General features: G+C 41.3%; 1 protein-coding gene across 1 annotated transcript; it reads left to right on the top strand.

Annotated features, from left to right (window-relative positions):
- The first annotated feature begins 1538 nt into the window (after window positions 1–1538).
- On the top strand, window positions 1539–2498 carry or90a1 (odorant receptor, family 90, subfamily A, member 1). The gene has a single exon (XM_055870149.1). It carries the CDS (start codon window positions 1539–1541, stop codon window positions 2496–2498), a length of 960 nt encoding a protein of 319 aa, XP_055726124.1.
- Window positions 2499–10024: the final 7526 nt, after the last annotated feature.

Genomic DNA, 10024 nt, shown 5'->3' with positions numbered 1-10024 from the left:
GTGAATTTCAAACACAGATGACAAAATACACTGCTTGCCTCCTCACATATTCCATGGCAAGTATTATTCCAAACACAGTTCAAACAACTATCTATATTTAGCCTTAATTGTTTTGCATATGTAGTTTGCCGTGCAACATTCCCAAGGTTCTGCTTATCAGAGCCAATCTCTGGACAGGCATTATGGATTGTTTTTTCTCTACTACCTCCTCGATGATGACATCGGAATCAAGTGTTTATAAGACAGCTCCTACCTGTTTGGTACCTATGCAACTAGGGTGGGAGGAGGTAAGTGGACATTTCTTGGAATGAAAGCCTATACACATTTTCCTTCCACAGATACTAAGGTGAGGTGAAAGGTTGTTATTTGTGCTGTGTATGTTGAACACAGATTTACTTGCTATACAATTTGTGATTCAGTGAGAAAGCCATTTCCTTAAAGAAGCTCATTTAATATCAATCTAAGCATTTATGGTCTATTCATATGTACAAACAGGTATATACCAATCTGCTACATTATTCTGAATAACAAAGCTTTGCCTTTATGGCACAATATTAATTTTACTTCCTGAAAAGAATGTGACTTTCAGCATATACACCTGTAATTAGGTACTTTTTGGGCAGCTAAATATGTAATTTAGGCTGCGTTTACACAGGCAGACCAATTCTGATTTTCTTCCCCCCAGTATTTGGTATTTTGACCAATCACATCCGAGCTGATCTGATTGGTCAAAATACCAATTGAAAAATATCAGAATTTGGCTGCCTGTGTAAAACAATAAAGCATTTACCCCACCACTGTTTCAGTAAGAGGGAGGGATGTTAACCTGTACTGCAATGCAGTAAAAAGCATTTGCTTTAACATGCACTGCGTTACTTGGATTATTGTTATGACTGCTAATGAACTTGGCGCTTTGTGTCACTTTGCAAAATAGTTTGACATTAACAGCAATGTATTGGACCTTGCTGCAGTGAGACCTTTTGAAAAAAGCAAGTATTCAAAGCTGTCGTATTCTTAGTCCAAAACTTCTGTGTTCTTTAGGACAGGCTTGTAACATGTACGCTGGGAGTCGGGAAGCAAGTTCAAGGAGTGACTTTTAATAAATAAGAAGGAACAAAACAAAGAAACACGAGTAGCATACAGACATGAAACAAGAAACAGAAACAAATACACCTAGGGAAAGAACCAAAGGGAATGACATACATGACAACGCGTATGTATTGTCAACATTTATTCCCTGTATTGGCTGTAAAACAAAAAGCACTTATACTAGTTTCCACTTCACAGTTCAATGTATATTTAGCCTATGTTAGGCATAGTGATTAAAAACACCACAGAATTTGTACAGTTTTGTATATAGACATGACATTTTAAACTGTTTGGACTGACCAATGAGGTGACATTCTGTGGTTATTTTACTTCCACATGCTATAAAATGTATTCAAGGATTTTCCAATCTCATCCCTCGCTCTCTCTTTCTTTCTCTCTGTGTTCCCAGCCTAGGAACAATGAACTCATCGGCCGGTCCACTAGGAAATATGAGCTATGCCCTGCAGATATTTGAGAGAGACACGTTCACCACTGCCTTCGTGAAGAACCTGATCGTGGTGCTGGTGTGGTTCAGCCTCAGCTACATCAACAGCATCGTGGTGGCCACTTTCTTCAGGAACCGTGTGTTCTACGGGAACCCGCGCTACATCCTCTTCATCCACATGGTCATCAACGACGCCATTCAGCTCACTGTCACCATCACCCTGTTCGTGCTGAGCTACATATTCTACACCATTAACGTGTCCTTCTGCTGCTTCTTCATCCTTGTGGCTGTCTTTACCACCAGGATCTCCCCAGTCAACCTAGCTAGCATGGCCATTGAGCGCTACATCTCCATCTGCAACCCCCTCCGCCACGCTCAGATCTGCACGGCACGCCGCACCTACACCCTTATCGGCTTCATCTGGTTCATCTGTGTGGTGCCCGACATCACCGACCTTTTTGTGACCATGGCCACGGAGTCTATGAGCTTCTTCCACACACGCGTGTTCTGTCTGAGGCAGAACGTCTTCAAGGACCCCATTCTGACCTACAAGAGGCAAGCTTTCGACACCATCTACTTCTCCTGTGTCTTCCTCACGCTGGTCTACACCTACCTGCGGATCCTGTTCGTTGCCAGGGTTCTGTCCTCAGAGAAGAAGTCTGCCCAGCGGGCTAGGAACACCATCCTGCTCCACGGAGGGCAGCTCCTCATGTGCATGCTGTCCTACATCTCCCCCACCGTGGAGACTGTCTTGCGTTTCATCTTACCCGGACACATCCTGGAGATTCGCTTCGCAAATTACCTTATCGTCTATATCCTCCCCAGGTTCCTCAGCCCCATCATCTATGGCGTCCGGGACAAGGAGTTCCGGAAGTATCTGAAAAGGTATTTTGTTAGTGATCGGTGTAAGGGGATGTCGCATCGAGTCAATCATAGTGAAAAGGGAGAAAATAAAGCAGGTTAAAATAAAAAGTAGTTAGTGATACAATTTACAGTATGTGATAAATGTTTAAAAATATTAATGTAAAAGGAATTGCACTGTATTGTAAATACATACTTTGTATTACTTTTATGTATAGGAATAGAATTATGATTTGTTATTTTCCTCTCTTTTCTAATAAATTGTTGAAAAAACTAAATGCATTCATCAGAGGTACTATATCAATGAGTTTACACTAGAAACACTATAAATAAATAATGATTATTTGAATTGTGAAATACTGATTCAGTACTTCACTTGTTGTTTTTACCATTGCCCAATGCGGAAATTAACATCTCTCAAGTTCTCTATGATAGAAAAAACATTCTATTTGACCAAGAAGATTTTGTTAAAATAATGTAAGAATCCAAAATTGCGAGTCACTTGCGATGAACAAGAAAAATTACAATCTTGAGGTAGTTTGTTAAAATCTAAAATTGCGTAGTCCTTTTTGGGGGGATGTTTCACTGCGATTGATCCCACAACATAATATCTTTGGATTGTAACTAGAGAAAAGTTTGGCTCATTTAAAATAGCTTTCCCTAAACAATATACCAGTACTGTAGTTTTATAGCTTGAGAGACAATGCATATGAATACACATGCAATTGTCAGTGTGTGGATAACTACGTATAGTTACATCAGCAGCATACCACCCTGCACCCCACTGCTGGCTTGGCTCTGAGGCTAAGCAGGGTTGGTCCTGGTTGGATCCTGGATGGGATACCAGATGCTGTTAGAGGGCCAGTAGGAGGCACTCTTTCCTCTGTTCAAACAAAATATCCCAATGCCCCATGGCAGTGATTGGGGACATTGCCCTGTGTATGGCGCCGTCTTTCAGATGGCACGTTAAACGGGTGTCCTGACTCTGTGGTCATTAATGATCCCATGGCACTTATCGTAAGAGTAGGGGTGTTAACCTCGGTGTCCTAGCTAAATTCCTAATATGGCCACCTAATCATCCCCAGCTTCTAATTGGCTCATTCATCCCCCTTCCTCTCCCCTGCAACTATTCCCCAGGTCATTGCTGTAAATGAGAATGTTCTCAGTCAACTTACCTTGTAAAATAAGGGTTAAATTCAATGAACATGTACAGTGCCTTCAGAAAGTATTCACACCCATTGAATTTTTCCACATTTTGTTGTGTTACTTATCTACACACACAATACCCCATAATGTCAAAGTGTAATTTCATTTTTTTTAACAAATTAATAACAAAATGAAAAGCTGAAATGTGTGGAGTCATTAAGTATTCAACCCACTTTTGATGACACACCTAAATAACTTCAGGAGTAAACATTTTCTTAACAAGTGACATAAATTGCATGGACTCACTGTATGTGCAATAATAGGGTTCAACATGATTTTTGAATGACTACAGTGGTTCCTCCTTTAAACGTTGCGTCATACTATGGCATGTCATTTAATTGTCAGCCATTTTTCTGTTAATTCAATTCGTGCTAGTTTGACCACCAGAGGGCATCTCTGAGAAGCATTTGATAGTCTTCCATATTGTTATTACCAGAGACGGGGAGGGCACGCAAGAGACCGGGGTTCAATTACCCGACGGGGAGGAATGAGTAGGCTGTCCTTGTAAATAAGAACTTGTTCTTAACCTGTTGGGGATGGGGGCGCTGTTTAGACTACTTATGCTAATTTGGCTAAATTTTTAAACGGCTTCCCACAAAATCCTTGATCGTACAATATGCATATTATTATTATTATTGGATAGAAAACAGTCTATAGTTTCTATAGGAGTTGAAATTTTGTCTCTAAGTGGAACAGAGCCCATTCTACAGCAATTTCCCTGACACGGAGTCAGATTTGAGAAATGTTGGCCACTCTTCTGAAGTCAGTTAAAAGGGCACTGTCGTTGCTATGACTATACGGACACTTCTTACGTCTTCCCCTGGATGCCTTTACGTGATGACGATTCCAACGGGGTCGATTGCGCGTTCACAGGCCCTACAAATGAAAAAACCCTGAAGCTAGTCATTCTTTGGGAGCTGCGTCATGAGCCAAGAGGACACCGGCGCGCACTTGTTCCAAGCGTTAGTTTAGCCTGTTATATTTCTCCGGTCATCTTTTCACTCGTTATAGGAGTTAAAAACATCATAAGGTAGTTAATTTAAAGCGTTTTATGGCAATTTATATCCGTTTAGTGCGATTTTGGGACATTTATTTTTGCAACGATGTGAAAAGTTGGGCACGCTTTTCAGTTCATCCCGAACGCAGTTGACATTTCCACATGGCAAGAGGACAGCTTTCCACCAAAAGACGATTTCTCCCAAGAAAGGATCCTTTGCCCAAGATACTGATGGAAGAACAGCTCAAGGTAGGACATTTTTATTATGATAAATCGTGTTTCTGTCGAAACATTTTAGTGGCTTAGGACGCCATGTCATCGGAAGAATTCTGAGAAGGTTAGTGAAAAAATTAATATCTTTTGGCGATGTTGACTTTTATCGCTCACTTTGGCTAGAATCAATGCTGGGCTGCTAATTGCTATGTGCTAAGCTAATATAACGATTTATTGTGTTTTCGCTGTAAGACACTTAGAAAATCTGAAATATTGTCTGTATTCACAGGATCTGTGTCTTTCGATTCGTGTATGCTGTGTATTTTTACGAAATGTTTGATGATTAGTAGTTAGGTAAACACGTTGCTCATTGTAATTATTCTAGTCCATTTGTGATGGTGGGTGCAATTGTAAACTATGAAGTCTACCTGAAATATGCACTTTTTTCTAACAAAACCTATCCCATACCATAAATATGTTATCAGACTGTCATCTAATGAGTTTTTTTGTTGGTTAGGGGCTATAAATATCTTAGTTTAGCCGAATTGGTGATGGCTACTGGTGTTGGTGGACAAATAAAAGATGGTGGATTATGCTAATGTGTTTTTAGGTAATAGATGTACATCTTTACATATTGTGTCTTCCCTGTAAAACATTTTAAAAATCGGAAATGTTGACTGGATTCACAAGATCTGTGTCTTTCATTAGCTGTATTGGACTTTAATGTGTGAAAGTTAAATATTTAAAAAAAATATTTTTTTTGAATTTCGCGGCACTGGTTTTTCAGTGGGGGGGGGGGGGGTGTGCCGCTAGCGCCACGCTGATCCTAGACAGGTTAACTGATTCCATATGTGTTATTTCATAGTTGTAATGTCTTCACTATTATTCTACAATGTAGAAAATAGTAAAAATAAAGGAAAATCCTGGAATGAGTAGGTGTGTCCAAACTTTTGACTCGTACTTGCTTAATTAACTTTATTAATATTATGGGGTTTCTATTCCAAGAAAAATGAAAAACCTTCTGAGTTTCCATTAGGATGGAACAGAAAATATGGCGCTGTACAACGTGAAGGTTGGCAGTACAGTACTGGGCAATTTAGCTAAAGAATCCCTGTGTCGTGTGGACGGGAGACCAGGGTTCAATCCCCCAACGAGGAGGAAGGAGTAGGCTGTCCTTGTAAATAAGAATTTGTTCTTAACTGATTCCTTATGTGTTATTTCATAGTTGTGATGTCTTCACTATTATTCTACAATGTAGAAAATAGTAAAATATAGAAAAATCCTGGAATGAGTTGGTGTGTCCAAACTTTTGACTGGAACTTGCTTAATTAATTTGCAGATCGGACGGGAGACCAGGGTTCAATTCCCCGACGGGGAGGAAGAATGACGGGAATAATCAAGTCAATAAACGTTGGGTAGTTAGATAGCCTATAGTTAATATGCTGTCAAGTTTGATGTAAAACTACCAACGTTAGGTAGATAGCTTACATACTGCTGTAATGATATGCTATGTGGTTCGTAAGGACAGCGTATTTAACAAATTGTCAGCCAACATAACGTGTAAGGTAATTTATTTGAAAAGTCATTACTTTATTACATTGAGTATCAAGCTACCGCGAGGACGCGCTCTATCGACTCTGCGGCTTGAGCACGCTTTTGGTGCACAGTCGATAGCGCGCTGGACTTCGGGCAAGAAGGTTGAGGGTTCGAAACCTGCTCCCTGCTTGTTTCATTCGAAGTCGTGCACAATTATCAGTTTATTATTTGGTTTATATTGCCCATTCATTGTCAGCTAGAGACACAGTAGTGCATTGGGACCCAAAAGCATAATCAGTGCTGTAACTCCCCCTTGGTCGTTAGGGCAAATCTGGTCTGTGATAAGACGGGGGGTTTTCACACCTAGCTCGGCTATTAGACTATTCTTTAGTAAAGGTTGAATAGTCTATTGTTCAGCTATTAGCCCCACTCCCCAACTAGCAACAAATGTATGTATTTTTGTCCAGAGCAAAACTTTTTTATTTTCAATCAAAAAAAATTGTTCTGAGAGCAAAAACGAGGCTTTAAAGTAATTATTTTTTTTGCAATCAAATATTTTGTAATAGAGCGCAAAACTGCATTTTATTTGCCATAAAATATTTAGAGAACAAAAAATGTATTTGAAAACAAAACAAAAATGTTACCAAGATGGCGTAGCAGTGTAGGCGTGTGTTTTTTTCGTCCTCCCTTGTACTTTTGTATTTTTTTATTTTTTTGAATATATATATATATAAAAAAAAAAAATCTATATCTTTTTGATTTTTAATTCGATTATACCTTCCGGTAACCTGCCTAACCCAATGTGATACGGAATCGCTATTATTTTTAACTTTGGAACACATTCAAGAATCTCCAGTAGCTAACCAGCTAATCAGCTACAAGCTATTTAGTCATTTTTAGCCACTGCTAGCGGCTTTTACCTTCTGCACAGACACCAGCTCTGTTCTTAGCCTGGATATTACTCGCCAATCTACCAGCATCGGACTGTCTCTCCACAACAACTCCGGATTCCTGCCGTAATCCCTGAGCCACTACTTCTGATCCTCACAGCTAGCTTGCAGCTAGCTAGCTCACAGCTTGCAACTAGCTAGCTCACAGCTAGCTTGCACCCTCCGTGGCACCCAGTACCGAAGCTATCCCCTAACGCCACTGCCACGAAGCTAGCACCAGTTAGCAAACAAAATTCTACAATACCTCTTTCGCCATCTGGCTTGGATTCTCTGTCGACACGGCGCCTCGCCGCACCACCACGTCTGGTCTGCCGACGAATACTCCATCCGCTGTGCCCTCAACCGGCCTCCGTCTGAGCAGACCACCCCCGGGCTACTAACTTTAAACGCTGCGTGCTAGTGTGGTGACGGCTTCCCTGTTCCATCCACTGCTCCCCCCTGGACAGTATGATCACTTGGCTACATAGCTAATGCCTGCTGGACTGTCCATTAATCATGGTATTCCATTCTGTTTATTTGTGTTTATCTGTCGGCCCAGGCCGCGAACTCAGGCTCTTTGTGTAGTTCCACTCTTAATACCTCTGATACCTCCTTTGTCCCACCTCCCACACATGCCTGGTTACCTCACCCATTATAACCAGCATGTCCAGAGATACAACCTCTCTTATCATCACCCAGTGCCTGGGCTTACCTCCTCTGTACCCGCACCCCACCATACCCCTGTCTGCACATTATGCCCTGAATATATTCTACCACGCCCATAAATCTGCTCCTTTTATTCCTTGTCCCCAACGCTCTAGGCGACCAGTTTTGATAGCCTTTAGCCGCACCCTCATCCTACTACTCCTCTGTTCCTCGGGTGATGTGGAGGTAAAGCCAGGCCCTGCATGTCCCCAGGCACCCTCATTTGTTGACTTCTGTGATCGAAAAAGCCTTGGTTTCATGCATGTCAACATCAGAAGCCTCCTCCCTAAGATTGTTTTACTCACTGCTTTAGCACACTCTGCCAACCCTGATGTCCTTGCCGTGTCTGAATCCTGGCTTAGGAAGGCCACCAAAAATTCTGAGATTTCCATACCCAACTATAACACTTTCCGTCAAGATAGAACTGCTAAAGGGGGAGGAGTTGCAATCTACTGCAGAGATAGCCTGCAAAGTTTCCAGGTCTATGCCCAAACAGTTCGAACTTCTAATTTTAAAAATGAATCTCTCCAGAAATAAGTCTCTCACTGTTGCCGCCTGCTACCGACCCCCCTCAGCTCCCAGCTGTGCCCTGGACACCATATGTGAATTGATCGCCCCCCATCTAGCTTCAGAGTTTGTTCTGTTAGGTGACCTAAACTGGGATATGCTTAACACCCCGGCAGTCCTACAATCTAAGCTAGATGCCCTCAATCTCACACAAATCATCAAGGAACCCACCAGGTACAACCCTAAATCCGTAAACATGGGCACCCTAATAGACATTATCCTGACCAACTTGCCCTCCAAATACACCTCTGCTGTCTTCAATCAGGATCTCAGCGATCACTGCCTCATTGCCTGTATCCGCTACGGGTCCGCGGTCAAACGTCCACCCCTCATCACTATCAAACGCTCCCTAAAACACTTCTGCGAGCAGGCCTTTCTAATCGACCTGGCCCGGGTATCCTGGAAGGATATTGACCTCATCCCGTCAGTTGAGGATGCCTGGTCATTCTTTAACCTTTTCTTAATAGGGGGTGCTGTTTTCACTTTGTAAAAATTTAGTTCCCAAATTAAACTGCCTCGTACTCAATTCTTGCTCGTATAATATGCATATTATTATTACTATTGGATAGAAAACACTCTCTAGTTTCTAAAACCGTTTGAATTATATCTGTGAGTAAAACAGAACTCAAGTTGGAGCAATTTTCCTGTGAGGAAGTGAGAAATCTGAAATCAGACAGGCTGTTCTGGGGTCAGTTTATTAATTTGCATGTCTTCTATTGGTCGAGATGCACTGCATACACCTTCCCCTTAGATGTCATACGCCTTAGATGTCAGCAAATAGTGAGAATTGGAATGGTGTTGCTAGGCAGATCTGAGGCCATATAAAGGGTTTTGGAACGTGGGGTGCAGTCTTTTCAACATTCGCCCTGACGCAAGACAGACCTCAGGATGGCGTTCTGGAAAGCTACCGTTATAGGCCTTAGATATATCCGGCTCTGATTTTATTCGATATAGGTGTTAAAGACATCATAATGTTGTTATTTTAAACCGAGTTATATCAGTTTATATCAGTATATTGCGATTTTCGGATATTTCTTTGTGCTGCGTTCTAGTGAGTTGGGCACGTCTGGGAAACATGGCTAAAGTTTACTGCTAATTCCAAAGTTGAAGGCGACAATCTACAACCGAGCAACGATTCTTTTGGACAAAGGACAACTTGCCCAAGATTCTGATGAAAGCTCATCAAAAAGTAAGAACTATTTATGATGTTAATTCGTTGTTCTGTTGAAAAATGTAAAACTCCTATTCCGCCATTAATTTTGGTGCGGTCTCGCTTTAACGCACGCTGTATGTCGTAGTAACGTTAATTTTAAAAATCTAACACAGCGGTTGCATTAAGAACTAATGTATCTTTCATTTGCTGTCCAACCTGTATTTTTTAGTCAAGTTTCTGATTAGTTAATGATTAGATTAGGTGCCTCTCCCAAGATTTCTCCCGACATTTTGTTGGCAGCTTGGCTACTATTCTCATTGTAT

Source organism: Salvelinus fontinalis, chromosome 18 (genome assembly GCF_029448725.1).
Source record: "Salvelinus fontinalis isolate EN_2023a chromosome 18, ASM2944872v1, whole genome shotgun sequence".
In the NCBI taxonomy this organism is placed as follows: Eukaryota; Metazoa; Chordata; class Actinopteri; order Salmoniformes; family Salmonidae; genus Salvelinus; species Salvelinus fontinalis.
The sequence above is the reverse complement of the archived record's forward strand: the minus strand, read 5'-3'. Positions and strand labels throughout refer to the sequence as shown.